Source organism: Buteo buteo, chromosome 14 (assembly GCF_964188355.1).
Source record: "Buteo buteo chromosome 14, bButBut1.hap1.1, whole genome shotgun sequence".
In the NCBI taxonomy this organism is placed as follows: domain Eukaryota; kingdom Metazoa; phylum Chordata; class Aves; order Accipitriformes; family Accipitridae; genus Buteo; species Buteo buteo.
The window spans coordinates 29,841,296-29,863,597 of NC_134184.1; the positions used below are offsets into that span (position 1 = coordinate 29,841,296).

At 39.4% G+C, this 22,302-nt stretch overlaps 2 protein-coding genes across 2 annotated transcripts; one reads left to right on the top strand and one right to left on the bottom strand.

Moving 5' to 3' along the window:
• Positions 1-576: 576 nt before the first annotated feature.
• CCDC122 (coiled-coil domain containing 122) lies at positions 577-7,593 on the bottom strand. The gene is made up of 4 exons (XM_075045837.1): positions 7,480-7,593; positions 4,771-5,169; positions 3,485-3,601; positions 577-741 (listed from the first exon to the last, which is right to left on the bottom strand). The coding sequence occupies exons 1-4, from the start codon at positions 7,591-7,593 to the stop codon at positions 577-579; spliced, it is 795 nt and encodes a 264-aa protein (XP_074901938.1).
• Positions 7,594-10,346: 2,753 nt separating this feature from the next.
• On the top strand, positions 10,347-20,835 carry LACC1 (laccase domain containing 1). The gene is made up of 6 exons (XM_075045838.1): positions 10,347-10,590; positions 13,865-14,460; positions 15,730-15,911; positions 16,392-16,557; positions 18,448-18,673; positions 19,178-20,835. The coding sequence occupies exons 2-6, from the start codon at positions 13,893-13,895 to the stop codon at positions 19,350-19,352; spliced, it is 1,317 nt and encodes a 438-aa protein (XP_074901939.1). The 5' UTR covers positions 10,347-10,590; positions 13,865-13,892; the 3' UTR covers positions 19,353-20,835.
• Positions 20,836-22,302: the final 1,467 nt, after the last annotated feature.

Genomic DNA, 22,302 nt, shown 5'->3' on the forward strand with positions numbered 1-22,302 from the left:
TGTTCCCCATGCTAGGACATCCTGGAAGATACAGGGCAAACAGGCTGTAAAATCATCTGTATGAATTTCCCACACAGCAAAATACAGGCCATCAGAGCTTTCAGAGTTCCTTAGTAGGCTGCAATAATAAGGGATGTGGATAAAAGATCCGGAATTTTGGTATCTCAGGAATGAAAATATACACTGATACCAATTTCTCTGTAGGAAAAACAATGTAGATCTCAATCTTCAGAGATCTAATCAAATAAAAAGGAACTCCTCAAATCTTATTTGGTTGACTTCAAATGACTTTTTAGATGAAATTGGCAGATATTTTGAAAACACCTGGAAATGTTAATAACTTTCTTCCTGAACAGCCTCTGGCTACAGTAAAAAAACCCCAAAGTTATTCCAAAGCATTACAGATTGAGCACAGCCTAGTTTAGGCCACAGAATGAAAGGGAGAAAAACTTTAAAAAGAAAGAAATCACTGAGCCGTGGCCCAGCTATCGGGCTACTTACTATTTGTAGCATTTCCAGAAAAAATCTCCTCTGTCTGGAAAACACTACCCACACTGTAGCTTTGTCAGGTCTGTTTTATATGCCACTTTGTAATTCCACTACTCCAAGACACTTTCTTAGTTCTGCTGCCTTCTTCTCCAACTGCTGAATATTCCAGTGCCATTGTCTTTTATGTGAATGGAGTTTGTTCAGTTGGCAATGCAAACGTTTTACAATAGCATCATATCTTTTACTCTGTACCTAATAAAATAGAATAAAATTCACTTCAAAATTTCTTTCAAGTACAACTATTTACAGAGGTGGGTTCAGCTCACCTAACACTCTCTAAGTGTAGATTCTGACATTTGACCAAGTCATTCCATGTTCACTGCTCAAGAGACACAGACATCTAGGAAACAATTCATCTGACTTATTTCAGATATCTGCTTTAGGACAATATGAATCGTGCCTCTCTTTCCTACTAAGGGAAAGAAAAGCTCTGTCCCACTAAGAGCTTAAGTAAGTGAGGAGTTCAAGGTGGGTATCTGCTCTGTAGATGTCTAAAATTTAAGAAAGTAAATCCCACCCAAAGGGTCAGCATGTCACAGCTGTGGCAGCACTCTGTACATGGAAGATTTCAGGCTCCAGAGTGAGAGGTGAGAAAGGAAGAAATTTTCATTCTTTCACAAGTGTGTTTGGGTATAAATTAGGATACAAATGAGGTAACCTAGATGGCTGTAGTAGCATCTTCACCGTTGCACTGCACTCGAAAACATGTGTTTTTCATAGAAATGTAATACTGCAGCAATGCAGTACTGTAACAATTTTGCCCTCATTCTTACCTTATGTGAAGAATGGCTGCTGCAGACGACCCTCTGAAGATTTGCATTATAAAGTGTAAAAGCACGAAACATTCATTATAATAAAAATGGAAATAATGGGTATTCACTTAATGAAAATTTGGGCTTACTTACCCTAGTTTGAATGGCATATGAGTGCTAGTGTATAATTATTCTTGTGTCTGCTTATTGAAATGTTATTACACTGTATTTAACACACACGATGGTGTACAGCTGCATCAGAACTGCAGCATTGCCAGTGACTTCCTGTGAGTCTTACTGCAAAAATTTCATGTATAATTAACTTCCTCCCTCACTAATGTTTTATAAATTACACTGCCTTCTTTTACAGGCAATGGGGTGTCTTTATTCATGTTGCCTGGCTCTCCACTATAATTCTTCACAGCTTTTCAAGGGATGCTGTCAGATTCACTGTGCTCTCAATCAATTCACTACCCAGTCTGTATTGACATTGGGGATTGCCCCAACCCAGACACAGGACCTTGGACTTGGCCTTGTTAAGCTTCCTGAGATTATAAGAAGGCCAGTTCCTTTTGGCCCATGCAGTGCTAAAAGCTGAGAATCCATGCAATATGTAAAAGTCCTATGACAAGTGATGAAGCCTTGAGGTGGGGTCAGCACGCAGATTAAGACACCTAGCTTTAGAGGTGTATGTGTGACCTACATGTCTACATTCCCATTTTGATCAACAGAAATCTAGCCTATGCATACTATAAAGTCTAGAAAGACCAGATTATGCAGCTCACCCTACTGTAAACACCTACATATGGCCAACTGAATTGATCTCCAGAATACATCAACTTCACTGACTACACCTCCAGCGATTATAACAGGAACCTGTCTGACTCATGTGTAGCCACCTGCGTTCAAACAACCACACTTAGGTGTTGGTGGTCTGTAGCCTAATCCCACCACTGCAGCTCCATGGAGCCTCATCCGTGTGTCTAGTATCTCACTTTATTCCCATGCTTAGCTGGAGTATTCTTTCCTGAGTTGTGCTAAGGACTACTGCATATTAATGTCTCTGCCTGTCCATTGTCAGTTTTCATATTAAAAATTGGATTGTTTTCCAGAGAGCTCTTAATAGAAAATAATACCCTGAAAGATTCCATTTTTAAACCTGCTTCCTTCTGAGACAAAAAGATCATATAATCCAAACAACTGAAGAACAGGTTAACCTTCACTATTTAATTAAATTGATTTTGATAACAGAACAGAACATTATCTCCAGGCTGCCTAATTTCACTTTGGGTTTAGAGAACTTTCTTAGGAGGATGTTGCCTTGATAATAAGATATTTTCTCAGGTGCTGAATAGCATAGACCTATTCTAAAGTGGCTGTGTTTTGCTTTTCAGTTTAAAAATTCTCTGTTGTTCCCTATCACATGAAAAATTATTCTTTTTTCCTCCTACATTTTACAATGGGCAATAGTGCTAACCTTAGATCAGTTAATCTTTATATTATCAAGCTTTGTTCATGAAATTTTGTGGCCTTTATTTGAAATAACAAGATAAATGATGTGAAACTTCCAAACTAAAAACTATCTAGACATACAAAGTATTTTAGTAAGGAACAAAATGTAAAATACAGTTCAATTATTTAAAAAGAGAAGGTTTTAACTATTTATCAGAATTTTATCTTGGCAGCTAATTAGGAGCTGCTGTGTTATCCCTAATTTAATGTCAGCTCAAATTAGTGAGATTCATGGGAAGTCCATTTTCTTGGTGCAATTGATTCTCCCATTGATGAGTTATCCGGAGCCATGAGACAAGTCATGAATAATCAAGTCAGTAGTGAAATTTAAAGTATTTCAAAAGTATTACAGAAATAAAAAACCACGCATTTTGCTTTACTACCATTCAGTGACCTCTTTCTTTTCAGGACCTCATTCCAAAAGTTCACGGCTGAACTCCTTCTTAAAAGACTTAAGGAAAAAAAGTTCTTAACTTCAGGTTTTCTCATTATAGCAATTAGTCTTTCTAAAATTCAGAATTTATCAGTACCAAAAATTTAAGATAGCGTGGTTACTGTATATACTTGAATAATCTATGGCCAGCAACAGCATATAAAATACTTCAAACTTCATTTGCACTATCTACATTCTGTCTGGAGAACTGTAATTATATTTTATTCAAATGACTCACCTCAATTTCTTTTCTAAGCTTAGCATGCATTTTTTTCTCTTCTTCCAGCAAATCTGTTTTTTTATTAATGAACTCTTTCAATGTTGTGATTTCCCTTTTTAAAAGTGTAATTTCTTCCTGCAGATGTAAGTCAAGATACAGAAATCCCCTCCTTAAAGAGTTGCACAGTACATCTATTAAACTTATTAAAAATGTCACATTATAACAGTCTCACTTCATTAATAGGGACGAGATAAAGATCTATAATAAACAACTTCACATTAAAATAATTAATAATAATTTAAGAATTGTAATTAACACTACTAATTAAAATAATTGATAACATGGCTTTAGATACTTAAGAAGATATACTCTTAATCTGAAACATGCAAACAACTACAACAATACAGAAATTTGAACTCATGCTGATGGTCTTTATTTTGTTTAAAATGCAATTTATTGCAAAATCAAAGAATATTTAATGTAATACTTGAGACTGATGTTTCCTTCTCAAGGGAAATACAATGCTAATGAGATTTTATTTATCAGTACTTAAAGATTTGCTCGTACAACCAAGTTTTCATCAATTTACACGAACAGAGTAACACCAGATTTTCAATAATGCAAGTTGTATCAGAGTTGAAACCTGTGACCCCATTTCAACTTCATACTCGTGTTTGTTCACATATTGGTAAAGTTTTGTGGTGAAAAATTCCTACATGGTAGTTTTTAATAAGTACTGCAATTAGGGTCAAGTAAAACCAACAATGTTAGACTAGAATACCAAAACAAATACATTTTTCCTCTTTCCTTCCTTCTATCACTGTCTCATCAAACCTACCTCCTGTTGGCAAACAGCTCAACTGTAGTTTGTTACCTGACAGCAAAGTTTAAAGAATACTGTGCTCTGACATGAAAAACATAACAACATGGCAGTGTTCCACAGAGCTCATGTCACTTTATCGAACAACCCAAAGAAGCCCACAAACAGTCTGGCAATGATATAGTTTAATTTACAGCTCTGTAATTTTCTTCATATCTGAGTTCATTCAATCACACAGAATGAACCTGACTTTTACAATAATATACAGATAACAATGGCTGATGTTTCTTTTTACTGCATACTTAAAATTTCTTCAATTAATAGTCAAAATTTCTTCAATTAATGTAGCATTATAAATCATCTGTATTCCCCGTAGTCAGTCCCTCATGAACCGTAAACATATTAGACAAAATAATCATATTAACTAAACTATGCCAAAATTATTTCACACAAAAGGAAAAGAATCAGAGAGGAAATACAGTACCTGGACTTGTTTTATAACAGATCCTTCTGGATTCTGGAGGTCACGCATTAACTCCTCTTTCTTTGTCCTTAATTCTTTAACAAAAGCTTTCTTTTTAGCAAGCTCAATCATAACTGGCATTTTACTTTCCATCTCCCAAAAGAGATGTTTATGAGCCTTTATTTTTTCTCGATAATCATTATTTCTTGCAAATGTTATCTCAAACTCTTCTTGTACTGTTTCTGCATCATGCCTCAGCTTTAAATTTTCAGAATATAGGGCTCTGACTTGGGCCTCCAGATTTTCACAGTGATATTTTGTCACTTCTATGGCATCATCTTGCAGATGTATTTCTCTTTCTGTTGTCTTCGTTTCTAACAGAATAGAACCCATTTCTTTCTCTAGTTCCTGAAACTTTGCCTGTAAAATATTTCAGTGTTCACTTAAAAACATTTATTGAGAGGATACTAGGTATCTAAACACTGTAATTTATATTTATTCAAGAGAGTCTTCTTTTTCACTTGTTTAATGTGGCTTGAATGGAAGATAATTAGAGTTCCATTTCCTAAAACCTTCACCTTAGAGGCACAATGCAAGAATACTACCTTAGACTTCTCCCCTTTGACTGAGTCTAAAACATGAAATAAAGTATCCTTAAAATTACTTTAAATTCCTTGTATTTGCAAGATGCATAGGACGTGACAGGTCAAACCCAATCCTAATGTTTGTTTAGAGCTGAAATCTGGTTAAGTCCTAATCAGACTAAAAATAACTAATGATGCCAAAAATCACTTACAAACCCACACAAACACATAGATGGGTGTTTGGGGTGATGGAGATTAACTAGCCTGCTCTACTGTAGTTTTTAACGCCTCCTTCATCACAGTAGTATCTGAGAGTAGGATTAATCCCAGCTATTTTTAATCCCCTAAGAAATATGCATCTAGTCCTAAAAAAGCCTCTACATCTTCTCACTGATGAGAAGCAAACAACTCCAGGAAGTAGTACTTCAACCCATGATAAGAAATCATAGAATCATCGAATCATTTAGGTTGGAAAGGACCTTTAAGATCATCAAGTCCAACCATAAGCCTAACACTGCCAAGTCCACCACTAAACCACGTCCCTAAGCATCATGTCCACACATAAATCTAAGATGTGAGGGCTGAACTGCTGCCTCAGAAATGTTTATCTCTCTTTGATGACTACCGAGGAAGCCTAGATGACTAATACAGGCTTTACATCTGACTTGTAGGTGATGTAAGCGATGATGAATCCCACCCAAAGCAATAGCCAACAGTAGTGCATTAAGTGAGAGAATTAGCACTGTGATTTATGTCACCTATTATCTTCTCCCTAATGGAAGCATTACGAGTGCTATGAAATCTCTTACTCAATGTCTTGAAGAGATTAAGACATTATTAACTGTTAAGAACTAAAAGTTTCTGCTAACTTTTAATTTGGAAATCTTGGGCTACAGTTTTAGCAGGATTTGTATCACTGCCAGCCACCATTTACTGAGGACAGGAAAGCAAAAGACCTCAATGGCAAAGATACTCAATTCTGGAAAGGAAATTATTGTTTTCCATGTCTTCTGTCACGTGTACACATGGGAATAGATGTAATGATGAAAAAGCAGTTCTGCATTCTGACTTTAAGTTCCTAATTGTTTAACTTTGCTGTTCTGCTAACATCAATGTTTGTATAGAATTGCCTAGGGTTTGGGCTTTTTTGAAAGAAAAAGGAAAAGGTGTGGAAGAGGAAGAAAATAAATGAGCTAACTTAATTACCTAGGGCTGTAAAGTTCTGTGGGTTTTTTTGAAAACTGATACCTTTGGCTAAATTGTTTGACCACAAATTAATTGTTGCAGCATCATCATACTATATTATGGGATGGTATATAATTAGGAGAAAGCTTCTTGCAAGGTGTGGTCAGTCAATTGACATTCCTAAGCAATAGAAGTTTTCACTGCTCCTTCAGAGAAGTTATCTTTGCACAAAATTTTAAACTTCAATTATTTCAGTTGTAGGGCGATTCACACACATTATAATTGGAACTCTACTACTTCTGTTTGCATTCTCCCATGCTCAAAAACACCCAAATGCTATTCTGTCTTTCCTCAGACTTAAGTGTGTCTCAACAGAAATTTGATCTCAAAGGTTAAATAATAATTGAAAGCTTAATAATTTCTGTGGGAGATTAGAACAGAACTTATTACATAAATAAAACCAGTATTCAATGACTATTTCGGACACCCACTTCAAACACGCAGAAAAAAAGTATTTTGTGTGAAAAAGAGACTAATAAAAAATTGTAAGAGTCTGGTGAAAATCTGCCAAAAAGGATGCTTTTAAAATCCTTTTTTTCCATTAATTTCTCAGGAAATCACTATGAAAAATTCAAAGAGCTCTAACTTTGTATTGAGTTTTTGTGGGTTTGCTGTCTTGGTGGTTTTGGGGGTTTGTTTTTTTCAAGGAAAAAAAAAAGCTTCTGCTACAACCTGCTCTAATGAAGTCTTACCTATGTTGCAGCCTTACAAGTAACAGTATAGATACACAGTTTCAGCTAAGTCTAAAGGCCACACACAGTAACAGAACAGCTGGCTTACACTTATATGCAAACAGCCAGAAAAAATGACAGTCCTATCAGCTTCTCTTGTTCATAGGAATACTTCCTCATCTAATGAAAAAAATTAAATTAATTAAACTACTCTAAACAAGGTTTATCACCTGCAATTGGAAAATGACTGTTTTGCTTTTTTCTATCTCTGACACTTGTGAATGCTGCTGCTCTGCAACTCGTTTTACAACTTCAGTTAGTGATGGAGAACTTTGCTTGGCCATTTTAGGCAAAAGTGCAGACCTATAAGGACAGAAAAAAGAAGTGAATTGTTTTATCTTCATTCTATTTAATCCCTAACTGTTATTGAAACAGAACAATATTAAGGGCTTTCCTGTGGGATCCCAGATCAACACATTATTTCATTTGATTCATTCTTTTATTAACAATAACAGGTTACTAATGGGTGGTATGCTCAAAGGCAATGATTGAGAATTAAAAGTCTTTCTTGCAGAATTTTATAAACTAAACTATTGCAATGCTCTTCTGGCTTCTCTGCAGGACAGATCCTCAGTTTGTGAATATAGTCACAGGTCTTAAAATCATCTTAAGAGTATCTTAAATGCATGAGAGCATGCTCTCATATTTAGCCTGACTATTTAAATTTTTGTAGTTACCATACTGCAACTGCCTGCTATATTAACTATTGAACTATCCTTAGTGTAAGATAAACTAGAAATTGAGAAAGCTGTCACACTGAAAGTTGCAAACTACTACCACTGTAAAGATCCCCTGCTCACCAGTGATTAGAAAATATTTAATACTATTTTGGTACCCCTTTGGATAGAATAATTCAGAAAATCTGCGTTGTTATATAAAGTGACACCGAACTCCCACGAAAACGCAGTGAGTCCGGCACCAACGCACCTTCCGGCGCAATATATTAAATGGCACTCAGCTGACCCACGAAACGTGCCTGCGGTAGTCTCGACTGGGAAACCGCCTCTATCATTTTACATTTAGGGCTGTCGCAACGGTTGTCCTGCCCCCCCTCGCTTCACCCCTTTATCCCCCTCAAGCACTCCAACACCCCCCCCCCCCCAACACCAACCACGCCTGCCCCCCCCCCGCGGCACACAGTCCCAAACCCTCCAAAGGCACCGAAACAGAGCGGAGCCAAGCGCCCTGACACGACCAAGCCACGGCTTTTCGCTACCTACCCCGCCGCCGCTGGGCGGGGAGGGCGAACAACCCCGGCCGCCCCCTCACACAAAACAACGGCCGCCCCCTCACACAACAACGGCCGCCCCCTTCCCGCCCAAACCGCGGCGCGCGCCGCTCCCGCCACCAGCCAGGGAGCGTCGGCCAAGGGCCGACCCCGCGGTGCCGGGTAGTAGAAGGGGGGTTTAAGGGAGCGTCGGAGAACTTCAGCGAGGGAAAGCGAGCGGTGGAGGCGGCCATGAGGGGAGCGGGGCCGTTGTTAGCCGCGGCCGAGGGGCACAGAGAGCCGGGAGAGGGCCGGAGGGAGGGCTGTCCCCGGCAGGAGATGGAGGAAGAAAAAAGGAGGGAACAACTCGTCCTGTCAGAAGTGGGGTGGGCGCTTCGCGGTGGGACCCACAGCGCGACCTGGCTCGCCCTGTGGCTGAGGCGATTTTGCTTACCGGTTTGTTTCGCTGCCTGATTGATTGTATTAAACTGCATTTTCTGTCATAATTTGGTAGTGTTTGGTATATGCTGCAGAGAACGTAAGTTTTGCTGGGCGCCGGTGGGTTACGAGAAAGAAGGTGGCCCAGTTTCTCCTGCTCTACGCTGTGCCCTGTTTTATGGCCATGGACTTGTCTAGTGCCCGCTCGTATTCCTCTGAACTCCAGCTTAAGGAATTTTAACCCTAAATCCCACAAGCTTTATAATTTAATTGCTTATCTCTGCATACAATCTGTTCATGTCATCCCTTTTTTGAAATGGCAGAAGCTGAATATGGTACCTCAGCTGGAGACATCAGTTTGTTATTTTTCAGTATTGGTTTGTATCCTGGATGTTTTCTGACCTTTTCCTTATACTTTCTCAGCATTCTGCACCAAAAAGTAACCCCAGTAATTATTGTTTCTTAGTCTGGTTGAAGGAAAGAAAATGGTTGTGTTGGTCTCTCTCCATCAAGCCCCCCTGTTAATTTTTAATGATCTAGTTTGGACACATTTGACAGTGGGGTGGGAAGCCTCGGAGGTAACCGATTTCTGCAAACTTCATGAAAATAGGTGCCTGTGTGGGGAAAGACAAGATACCCGCATCGGTTCCCTTTGGGAGGGAGAGCCAGGAGGATTCAGCCCTCATCCCTCTGCCCAGCATAGGCTGGAAGGAAAAGCAGGAGGGAAAATGGTGGGGGACTCCCAAGGTGTGTTCTGGACCTGACAGAAGTGTAGGTTTACTGGAGCTGAAGGGAAGGGAGGAACAGGGGGACGTAGGACAGCAATTTAGAGGAAATCTGATTTTATTAATTCCTCTGTTCATGAAAAAAATACTTTTTTCTTCTTGTCCTTTAGTTGTCATATACTTATCTGTCATGACTGATTTTAGCACAGTTGAGAAAATGTATTTATTATCATATAATTCTTGGACAAAGCCTGATACAAATCCCTAATGCTTCCACTTGCCTTTTGACCTTTGCATTTTCCTGTCAAAACATTCAGACTTTTTTACAGAGCTCTGCGAAATTTCTGACTGTTCCGAGGAGAAGTCGGCATCCTCATTTTGGGCCTGTGGCCTCTCGTAACCTCTCTATCTAGGTCCTTCTGAATATACTTTTTCTTGACTGACTGCCACATTCGTCACTGGAACATGCAGTTACAACTCAGAAAAGGAAACTCTCAGTCCGCACAAGTGTTCCTTAAACTTCTTTGTGTTCTTGTTCTGTTTTGCAGCGCTGTACATTTCTGAATCTGTTTGAGATTGTGCAAAGCTGATGCATTAGAATGTATGATTACAGCAGCAAGTTACATGGCAGGGTTAATGCTGCTTCCGGGTTTAACGCTACCCTGGCACTTAATCATGTTTGTGCCTTTCAGTACAGTTTGTTATTTCCTGCAGATACTGACAGCAACCAAGCAGGGTCTTATCATAAAGAAGAAATACAGGTTCCCACTCCAATCTTACCTAGAGTAGGAATTTCCATCTTGTACAAATCAGCTGCAAGACTGACAGTGAAAAGTGAGATATATAAAGCTAGTAATGTGTGTTTATATCAGATGATATTTTTCAAGCATTTAAAAGGATTGTCTACCTGTGTAAGTAAAATTCTGTGTTTTAAACTTTGAGTTTGTTTATGAAAACTGCATGTAGTTCGATATTTTCATTGTAAGTGCTGATTTCTGTTTCTTCAACCTTGCCTAAATACCTGTAAATTAAAAGAGGCAGAATGTTTTATTTTAGTCCAGTTTAAGAGGTTTTAATGTATTTTCCCCCCCCCTTTTTTTTTTGTCTTTGCTGTTATTGAAATTTTGTTACAATTGTGCTCTTATCCCTGCTCATTTGGGCTGCTTTAATGACCTGTTTTCTTTCTCTGGGCATCTCTCTCTGGCACATGTTAAATATTTCTTGCCTTTTTAATTTTCCTAAAACCATGTCAGTTCTCTGAGTTTCTGTAAGAAGATAAGGTGGCCAGTAGGATTCAAAGATGCAGGAAATTGCCAGCAATCTTGTCTTGACCAACAGTGACCTTTTAGAATTAGATTTCTGGCATTTTTGTAAGTTGCTTTTCAGATCTTTTTTCTACCCTGAGCTGTCTTGTTCTCTGCAGCCTGGTTTTATTTCCTTCATTGTTTCTTTTCACTCTTGTTAACCTCCTCACCTATCCTCTCTTCTCGTTATCTGTCATTTTCTTTCATTTTCTTTTTCTTGAAGTCTGTGCAAGAGAATCTTTTTACCCTCCAGATGTTTGTACTGACAGAGTTTCAGAGAGTGAGCGGAACAGCTAAGGGGTGGCCTTGGCTTCAAGTTTGTGCAAGTATTTGCCTTGCATTTTGTACTGAAATGAGCAAATCCTTAATAAATGCACTTAATCTTTTCTGATGCGGTTACATGCAGTGAGACTTTCTGTGGAACTCTGGGACTGTAGAGCATGTTACTTAGAACCTCAGTAACCATGAATGCATTTCTCATAAGCTAAAACATTGCTGTGCTTGGCAAGCCTGTATTTTGATAAGGGTTTTGTTTGGGGTAATTAGAAAGCAGTCAAAAAATTTTATTATGACTGTATCAAATTTACTTCTAACACCACTGACTTCAGTAAGACTCTGTGATGCAAAACTGGAAGGATACAAGGGTGAATCAGCCCCATTGTTTCTTTGTGCACATCCCAATAATTGCCCCTGTGGACTTTTTGTAATACACAATAACAATGTAGACAATTACCTCTCCCTCCACAAACACTTTCCTTCTTTGATGGTATTTTTCTGGGGGAGTATGAGGACAGCAATGAACTCTACTTACCTTCCACTACTGACATACCTGAAGTGGAGCAATAATCTGTTTTTCCATACACCCCTCTGTTGTACGGTCTTTGCTGGGGCTATTAGCTATACCTAGTTAGGGATCATGTCATGTTCTTACAGGCCTCCCACAGAGAGTGTCAGGGTAGGGAGGGAAATACCGTGATTTCCCAAGTCATGGTCTTTGACATGAGTCTGTTTCGACACTGTTTTCTTAGCAAGCTGTTTTCTTTGTTGTCAGCTGTGTGTAAATAATACTTTGAGTAAATTCAAGTGTCATAAATTACTTGGCAGATGCTTTTATCTGCTGTCACATTTTGATACTCTTAGTTCACCTGTTTTGATAGTCACTAATTAATCTTTGTAAGTGTTCAACTTGCAGAAAGAAAAACATCATTTTCAGTCAGTATTATTTTTCTTCCAGTCTGGAGGAAAGAACAGTGAAGAAAATACAGAATGTTTTCTATAAAACCCACTCTGAATAAACGATCCATTAAAACCAGAGAGGTCTTTGACCTCTCATTTGAGTATAGAAACTCTGGGAATCCATTGTCAACCATAAAATGCCAAGGACACCAAGTCCACCATAGTGGTAGGCCTCAAGTACACACAGAAGCAGTATTTTTGCAGGATGATGAAGTGCTGTAAAGCCAGAGCATGCATGTAGTTACAGGAGAATGAGGGCTTGGGGCAGGAAAATAGTGCCAGGCATTATCTGATACGGTGAGTTCTGGTAGCAGAGCGTTGATTTCAAAGGCTTAAAAGATTCTCAAGTCCTTTGTTCCTACAAAGATATTAATTTTCCTGCAAAGGAATTAATACTTATGCATGATTTGTTACTGTGCAAAAAAAAAAAAAAAGGTGGTGTTAAGGAATACTCTAGATGATTATTGGGTCTTAGAACTGGTGATAAAGCTGCATGTATTCCTCCTAGATCAAGCACAGTGCTTAGTCATGAAATCTGAATAGCCATCTGTTCAAGGTTCCCAAAGTAAGAGGGATCTAGTCTTTTGTTCCAGACCTCTGGAGGCTTGCACTGGAAATTGAAAAATTATCAGAGACAGAGAAAAGAAAACAAGACAATTCCTAGAGGATATGTAAAATAGGCTCTCATAGAAACAGAGAGAGGAAGAGGTAAATGGACAAGTTTCCACAGGTAGGCAGCCTAGCTGGGCTTGGATCGACAAAGCCCAGGAAAGAGGAAAAAAAAAACCCCAAACACCAAAACTGGAATTACACCATGGGGCACAAGACAAGCTGTGAACTACAGAACGATTTTGGATAAGCTTAATTTCAGAGCAAAGAGCGCAGCTAGCATAGTGAAAAAGCTGAGGCAGGAAGTTGTGCACAGTATTATATTATTTTCATTTAGTTCTGTGTACTTCTTGCATACTAGGTAAAGTTTTGGTAACCTGTGCTGAGTTCCTGCACGTGTTGAAAAGAAGAACTATACCGATCATGCGCCTCTCCACACAGAAGTCAGAAATTAGCAAGTCAGTGCTTTTGGTAATGCAAAAGGGAGAAGTGCAAAAAGTCTTGTGAAGGCCTGTGGGAAAGTTGTCATTGCGCTCGCAGCCCAGCACCCCTGCTGCCAGGAGGGGTAGCAGATATGAGCGATAAGTGTGTAAAATGCCTCCAAAAAAAAATTATTACAGAAACTCCTCCAGGACCTCTGTATTTGGTTCCCCTCATGGGAGCTGGAGGAGGGCCCAACAGTCTGAGGTTAAGAAGGCCCATTAGGCTAATGTGGGTTGATTGATTCAATAAATCTAATGTTACGTACTAACCTTTTATCATCCCTGACCTGGGAAAAACCTGAGGTAGGTGGGGTGGTAGGGAAATACCTAAATACTTTAATAAATACATAATAATTCCCATTTCCGCCACTTTTCTTTTGCTGCAATTTCTTTTGATGCAGTGAGGAAATTGTAAGACAGTGATTACTGCTATGCCACCTTCTTTACACAGTATCACTGAATGCATTGCCTTAATAACATAACTATGTTTGGACTAATGATGCCATCTTGCCTTTTTGTTTGTTTTTCATGTTTTGTTACCGACCACTTGGCAGTTGCAGGAATCTTTAAATATCCTGGAATATGGTGGAAGCAGTACTGATAGATCTGTTCAGCCTGCCAGCCAACTTGCAGAGCAACATCCAAGGATTACTGCATAGCACGCTAGAAACTATTGAGAAATGCTCTTCCATCCCTGCTCCATTTGTTTATGTCATGTGTTCCCAGAGGCAGGGGAGCAAAAGGAACGGTGAACAAGAGTCCTTACTTCCAGCTCTGAGAGATTTTCAGAGTCTGAAGAAAAGACTGGAGGTGGTGCATGCTCTGACTACAGCTGCTGCTTTGTACACCATCAAACAAAGACTGGATGAAAAAGACCTAAGCATCATTAAAATTATTCTCCCTACCATAAGAAAAGACTTCATGAAAGTATATGTAGACCATCTCTTTACAGCAGTCTACCAGTTTGAATTTGAGGATTTACAGGTGGCATCTGATTGTAAAAACCTACAGATAGCTGAACCTCAGAGTGAATGGCAAATGCTTCCTATGCAGGATGTGGTGCTCATCCAAAGTGAGATTCGGATGTACTTAGAAAGCCTGCCGAGCCTGAAAGGGGAGCTCACCATCCTCAGATCTTCCCTGATCCCAGGTAAATAGAATCCCAGCTAATAGATTTTACGGACTGTTCCCAAGCATACTTCAAGGGACTTGCAGAATGGGTAAGATCTGGAAATGTCTTCAGGCAGCAAATAACTCTATATGATGATGTGATAGCGTATCAGGTCTGTAAGAGGGGAAGTGTCAATAGAGATACAGCAAAAGACTGGCAAGTCTGTTGCAGAAATGGGGCTTAATCAGAGGAAAGAGAGGCCCAGGTTTAGTGAGAGCATTGCTGCAGACAGTGAAATCTCCTTCCCTCTGTGTGGGAATTACACACTTGGAGAGTTACCATCATCTTCTGGAAAGGCAGGACAAGAGTTTTTTCCTGGTCTGCAGCCTCAGGCATGCCTGGTTTATCAGACTGATGTCTCAAGTGTCCCTGCCATGGCATGACCCAGTTTACTGCAACTTGTCTCTCAAGCGGTGTTATTATGGGGTCTCAGGATTCATGGAATTCAGGGGAAAGCTGAGAGGTTTGCTACTGCAAAAATTTGGAACTGTCCCTAAAAATAGGCCTGAAATGATCCAGAGCCTGAAAGGAACATGAGTTACTTAAAGCCATCTTTGCCTTTGTTGCGCTTCAAGTTTTTGATCGTGACTTTGAAAGGATCACACTACATAAAAGAGATTTTGAATCTCAGCTCTGATTATGTCACTAAGGTTGTCAGCTATTAGGACAGCAAAAACACCACTTGTGGGACTAGCTTTCTGAGTTCCACTTTGCCACGCAGATCCCCTCCGCGCCATCGCCCCCAAAAGCAGTGATTGCATTTGGTGCATGAGGCCACAATAAGATCCGCGCTGTCAAAACAGAGGATTTTTCAGTAACACTAGAAATTCTCAGTGCTTTCAGTGTACTTCAGAGAGATGTTTGAGATTCTGTGTCTTGAGGACTAGTACTTCATTTGCCAAAAAAGCTTGCGAGGTGGCACCTTAGAACATTTGTTTAAAAATCTACTGTCATTTTCCTCAGTGAGTTACCTCTTCTCTAGCGTTTGCACTACAACTCTGCAAAAAGTCACACTAAATCTGCCAGGTCTCCTTCTTGCTCAAACCCCTCTACCTTAGCCTTGGAGGATTATGATTATGAGCAAAAAGGAAACTTAGAATCCTGAAATTTAAATGCCACAGCTAATATGAGGTAAAGCAATACTCATTTTGATTGGCCGATTCCAGGTCTCTTCAGTATAAAACCATGTTATATCTGGACTGGCCTTGTCTTGAAAGCAACTGTTTGTTGTCTTTTTTGCCTTGCCAGATGATATCTTCCTGCATGGCTTCACCACAAGGACAGGTGGCATCTCCTACATACCAACTCTAAGCTCCTGCAATCTCTTCAGCAGTTCCAAGCGGAGGGACCCGCAAGTTGTTGTTAGAGAGAATCTCCGTCGGCTAGCTAATGCTGCAGGATTTAACCCAGAGACTTTTCACAGAGTCAAGGTATCTTACCAAACAATGGGTTTATGTAAACGGATCAGATCTTCCTTCATGTATCACTGGCTAAAACTGTAGTCATTATTCTTGCCTTTCTCAGCAAGAACTTGTGAGAAGCAGGACAATTAAAACATTTATGCTGGCAGCTTATCTGTGGGAGTAGCCATCCAAACTATCAGCCATTTGGCACTATATGGAGAAGCAGCACTGTTTCTTCCAAGAATATTCTAACATTTAACTTACACAGAGCAGAATAATCAGATAAATGATCAGGGCAGTTTCTCTTAAAAGAAAAATACAGCACCACTTCTATGGTGGCTTTCTACTGACACATCTGCGTGGCATTTGAACAAGGGAGTGCCTGATTTCCATGCATGAGCAGTTGGTGCTGAAGAGTGTTTCATGCCAAAGAAAAATCTTTGCATTAGTCAAAACTGGGTTTTTTGCTGCCATATCACTGTCCATGTTCTGGTTTTGTCTCGACAGATCGATCACGCTAGTGCTGTGTATATTATGGGAAAGACAGAGCCTGACAGCTACGATGGAATAGTTACGAATCAGAAAGGTGTTACGATAGCAGCTCCAGGTGCTGATTGCATACCAGTGCTGTTTGCTGATCCTGTCAGAAAAGCCTGCGGTGCTGCTCATTCTGGTAGGAATTTTAAATAACAGAGATCAAAATAACTAGGAGACCACTGGAAAGGGAGTTTTGGACTACGGATTATAAATGAGCAACCAAAGGAGCACTGAGTGAGAATGAATTAATACAAGATCACATAACAATACAGACGCTGTTTGAATCTAAGTTTGTATCCTCCCAAAACAAGATTAGTCTTAAGAATAGTTTGTTTCCCAGGCTATGATTTTTTTAGTTTTATTTTATAACTGTAATAATTATTATTTATGTATTTATAAATTTATTTTTCTGATCTGGTAGCCAAAACCCAGTAATTTTTTTTGTGCCCTGTCTAACTTCATATGTAAAAACTAGCTATAAAGCCAATGCCCCCAACAATCATTCTGGATCAGAATAAAACTGAAGCAGGGATGGTTAGCACAACCTGGGGTTATGTCTGACTTCAGAAGATGTCCCAACTCGTAGGCTAGAATATGTATCCTGTGGTGAGATTTTCCTGCTGGGGCTGTTTCATTTTATAAAACAGGTCTGTATTTATGAGATCAAGGAGAATGCACAGCTGAGAGTTTCTCCTCAGCTTTGATGCTAGTACACCCCTTAATACGGTAAGAAGCTTCACCTCTGCCGAGAACTTGTGGATACCACCTAATTCATACAATTCTTCATACACTGAATAAATTGGCCAAAATAAATTCAAATTTGTGAGTCATCATAAGATGATTAAAACTATGACTTTCCTTCAATAAAGTTGTTGTGCCCCCCTGCCCCCCTCCTTCCCCCTTCCCCGCCCTGGGCCTAGCAAGCTTAGAGGAGTTGAGAGGAATGAGAATTGTGGCATGCCTGTCTGGGAGGAGAGGGGAATGTTGTGGTTCTTATTGGGGAGAAGGCATGGAGAGAATTTTATCCACTCCTGAAAGTTTTAAGAGTTTTACATTGTAAGTGTTCAAACCTAATTATTATAAAATATTTAAATCTGTAGTTGCTCCTTTCTCTGCTGCCTCTTCATTTATCTAGTCCCTGACACACCACACTGTTCCCCCAGCCCACACCACTGCCTTCTCCGAGCATACCTCCCGGCTCTAGCCTGAACTCCTACCTTCCGTCTCCCAAGTTTTGGCCTGCATTCCCACGTCACAGTCCTTGCCAGGCTTCCAATTATCTTTTCCTAAATCCTTTCCTTCCTGTCTGACCCCACCTCAGTTCATGTTTAACTTGAAAACACGTTGCTATGTATACAAATGAAGACAATTAGTTATAAGGTCATCTCAGTCTTTGGATGTAGAAAAGCGGAGGAAGAGTTATTAGCATGTCCTATCCTTTGTTATGACTCACTCCCTGTGCAATGCAAAGGCTTCCCGGGTCTCAAACTAGGATATGAGAACTCAAAGACGGGCTTTCTTCTGTCTATTCCAAACAACGCCAAAGTGCAAAGCTTGGCTTTCATCTATCTATTCCAAACAATGTCTCTAGCTTGAGCCTCTTCTTTTTTTTTTTCTAAAATAACACTAAAACCATTTTCATCATATTATAAAAATACACTTCTGAGTGTAACATATTTCTGTTGTCATATTCTCATTTAAATGTTTCAAGCACAGAGGAGCTGTAAAGTACGCTCTAGTTGCCCAGACCAGGACACTGGGGAAAGGGAATTCTGGAATGCTAATCTAAACTCTCCCCTCTAGTTTCCATCTCCACAAAATGATGATATCAGCAAACTGACAGTTGTTAATGTATTGAGTTGGGGTTTTTAAAAAAGAAAATTATTTATTATTAGATATAATGATTTATTTTTAGATATAAATATATCTATTCGTTTGCACCTTTAACAATAGCATTTATTTTAGCTACTATAAAATTAAAGAGACAATTTCTACAATTTTTTTTTCAACCTCTCATTTCTCACAGGATGGAAAGGCACATTGTTAGGAGTTTCGATGGCCACAGTAAATGCTATGGTATCTGAATATGGCTGTAACGTGAAAGATATCCTTGTGGTCCTGGGCCCGTCTGTAGGACCTTGCTGCTATAAACTTCCTCACGAATCAGCTAAAGAATTTCACAGAATTGATCCAAAGTGTGTGAGACTATTTGACTCTCCGAGTCCTTATATTGATATTAGAAGAGCAACACGGTAAGCCTACTGAGTGCATTTCCATGACATAGACTTCTTTTGTGCTAAGCAGACTAGAGATGAAGGTGAAAGAACAAAAGATTAATTCCACATTAGTTATCAATAATTATATTGATATTGTATTATCCAGCAGTATTATGGTGAGGGTCCTCACCATCTTAAAGTACTAGCTAGTACTTTGCAGATCAAGAAATGATAGCTTTGAATTAATGGTATGTGCTCACTTTTGCTGGGTTTCAACTATTATTTTACTGTTACACTGTTAGTTTATGGATTATAGACAAATGTTCAAATTAAATGTGGTTTTACTGGTTGCATAAAAGCAATTATTTTTGTCTAATATTTGAACAAATAAAGTAAGAAAAGCAAATACAAGTCCCAACGACAATATTGGCACAGTTTGTTAAGTTGGTACTAGAGGAGCTGCCTGAATGACAGTGTCTTAAGGAATGCAAAGATGTAAAAAACAAAAATATGTTTTCTGTTTCTCTTTCTTTATTTCAGTGTTCTTCTGGAGAGTGGTGGGATTCTTCCCGAGAACATCCAAGATGATTCTGTCACAGACCAGAACCAAAATATCACTTTCTGTACTGCATGCCACCCTGAAAAATTTTACTCTCACTTTCGTGATGGCACTAACTTTGGGACACAGATTGGCTTCATATCAATCAAAGGCTGAGATAGTATGTCCTACTCTCAAATAGTATTTCGACAATAAATCTGGTGCATTGTCTGACATCCTGCTCTCCTTGTGGAAGTTCTCCCTCCTTCCTTTCACAGACTTGCAATAGGGAATTCACGGGTCTTTACAATTCTCCTGCTTCTTCCCTTCCCTCTCATTCTGAGGCAAGAATAAATGTCTAGGGTGTGGGGCCAGTAATTCTTGTGTGAGACAGGGTGCAGAGGAAACAAGGACAACCCACACCAGTAACAAAGCCCTTCTGCAAGACCAGGTGCAAGCTCCAATTTTTTTGAGCCTTCTTGAACAAATATTTCCCAGAAACCTCACTGTCTTAAGGTGGTGAAAGCACAAAAAACCAGTATTAGCTTCTGGGTGAGAATTCTGAATGAAGTATGACGTTACTGATACAGGAAGGTAACCCTGTATTGCACATTAATTGTTTGAGAGCACCCAGCTTTGGTAGTTTCAGCTGAAGGTCAGCCTTACAGAATTATGTGCCTGGGATTGTTTTTCTCCTTTGGATTAGTTTAAAGAAGAGCTCCAGAACACTTACAGAACTTTTCCTATGGAAAATAACTTGCAAGTGAGAAGCAAGCAAGCTCCTTTGGGGCAGACATTGCAAATATATGAACCCTCACCATTCTGTATTTTTCGATTGTAGAAAAAGTAGGACTAAGACTCTTTAATATGATATGACATGCATGTTCATGTTTCCTTAGGATTTTTTTCTTTAAAATATTGATGCTCTGCTAATGTCCATGGAGACAGTCTCAACATTGCCAAGTTATTTAATAAATATCTATAAAGGGGAATGAATTTAGCCTCAGTTAATTTTACTCACCAATAGTTGACTTACCTGTCTTTCTAAGCAAATTCTAAGTGTGCACTGTTTTCTTTTGGCCATAAAACATTTGCTTCTAGACTTTAAAGTAGACGTGATAGTTCCTGACACATAGACAGTGAGAGATTCCTAATAGTAAAACTATGCTGACTGTAGCTTGCAGAGTTGCCAAGCACAAGCCTTGGGACAACTCTCTGTCTGCATGACGTATTTTCTATTTTGAATTCAACCATCTTTACCAATTCCAGACTTTCATGTCCACTAGAGGTCAGTGCTCGCTCACGCTGCACTTCCATCCCTGGCTGCACTGGATATATGAGTTTTCAAACCATGCATTTTGCAAAGCACTGTACAGCATATGCTGCTACTTTTGCCTATATAATCATCTGCCAAGTTATTCTAGTATCTGTGCTTGAAGCGTAATCTATTTTTCATTTTATTGGGCTGTGATTCAGAGCTGACCAAATTAGAACTTTCCTTGTCCTCTGGGAGAATAGGCTTGGTAAAAACCTTTCTTATACCTGTGAATGGTATTTCTCAGAGAAAAGCCTGGTTCTGAGTATGTTACCCTCTGACTGTAACCATCTTCCAAAAAAATACTTCTTCCAACTCTCCTTCTTTAGAAATATTATTCCTCTTCTGCTATAGCACTGCAGTCCTTGACAATAAAAATTCTTACATTTTCAGTTACCTTTTAAAAACCTCACCATTGCTTTCATCATTCTTGGTTTCTTTTGTAACTTCACTGTGGTGACGTTCACAGCTGGGTCCAAACTGGAGGTTCAGGTTCCAACAGGGGCAACACTCACACTCCTCAACTTAATGCCGCCAAGCATGTTACTGCACACTAGCTGATGGTGTGTATGGTATGTATACGTATTATGTGTATTATTGACTTACTCCAAATACCGGGTAATATAATTATATGGACACTGACAGGCTTACCTTGCTGCACCAGGTAAAAAAAACCCGACAACCCACCTTCGCCTTTTAGTGCTGTCCCTTTGCCCTGGTATCTAATTGTGAACCACTTTATGGGCACTGATTGAAGTGAGTAAGGTGTCCTTCCTTCTGCTGTTTCTGCTGTGGGGGCAGTAGCACCACGTAGTCTTCGGTCCCTGCATCTGAAGCTCAGCCAAAGCTTGTCTGTCAGTACCCTTCGCTTAACCCTCTTCCCTTGTGGATTAAGAGCATGCCGTCAAAAACAGCTGAGTTCCTTGGTTTTGCAAGGTACTGCTTGACAGCCGAAGCATCATAGGTGCCCATGTGCCTGCTGTTAGCCCATCTAACCTCAAACATGGTTTTAAACTAATGCATTTAACTTTGCAGTAAGTAGAAAGACCTTGCAGCCGTGCTACTTACCACAGTTCAAATTCTCAACGGTATGTTAAGTCCCAGTAACATGATACTGATAGTAAGCACTGGCTTGTTCATACCTGCTCAAGAATGACAGCAGAGACTTTCTGTTCCGAAAAATACCATTTACAGGTCATGGTAGGACTGTGCGAGCTGGAGAGCGTGTCAGAATGAGCAGAAACACCAAAGGCTTTACCTTTTAGAAGACAAATCGTTACCACAATTGTTGTTCATTATTTCTTTTACACTGAATCACCTAGACTGTAAACCTGTCAAGACAGGAAGCAGCCTTTTGTACATGGATTGCTGAGGTGGAGAACTCCACGACCAAGAAGAAAATAATAATAATAATGTTCAGTTCCCAAAAAGGTTAGGCTCTGTATCATACAAAGTTTCCTTCAAAAGTCCTTGCTACAAAGGCATTTTAATTCTGGTATAAAAAGAAAAAAAAGAAGTTTAGAGGAAGGGCATGATAAAAAGGAGACGAGGCTGTTTCGCATCTCTATTTATTTACTTTTCATTGTTGTTGCTCACTAAAGGAGCCAAGCAGATCAGCCCTGATTCACCACCTTCAGGGAAGCTCTTAAAATGCTTCATAAATTGTTCAGCTGTACCTACCTAATGGTCAGATCCCATTTATTAACCTTGCCCATGAATGCATAATCTGCATTCGCCCTATTATTGTTATTAAATAACATTATTAATTATGATTGTGGTATGCCCTGAGGCGAGCACCAGACATGATCACAC

Excerpts from the sequence above, each read along its gene's own strand:
- CCDC122 (XM_075045837.1), bottom strand. The coding sequence starts at position 7,593 with ATGGCCAAGCAAAGTTCTCCATCACTAACTGAAGTTGTAAAACGAGTT. Across the intron at positions 5,170-7,479 it reads CAGTCATTTTCCAATTGCAG|GCAAAGTTTCAGGAACTAGA; the intron begins GTGATAAACCTT and ends AATATTTTACAG. Across the intron at positions 742-3,484 it reads AGCTTAGAAAAGAAATTGAG|GTACAGAGTAAAAGATATGA; the intron begins GTGAGTCATTTG and ends CTATTTTATTAG.
- LACC1 (XM_075045838.1), top strand. The coding sequence starts at position 13,893 with ATGGTGGAAGCAGTACTGATAGATCTGTTCAGCCTGCCAGCCAACTTG. Across the intron at positions 15,912-16,391 it reads AGACTTTTCACAGAGTCAAG|ATCGATCACGCTAGTGCTGT; the intron begins GTATCTTACCAA and ends TTGTCTCGACAG. Across the intron at positions 18,674-19,177 it reads GATATTAGAAGAGCAACACG|TGTTCTTCTGGAGAGTGGTG; the intron begins GTAAGCCTACTG and ends TCTTTATTTCAG.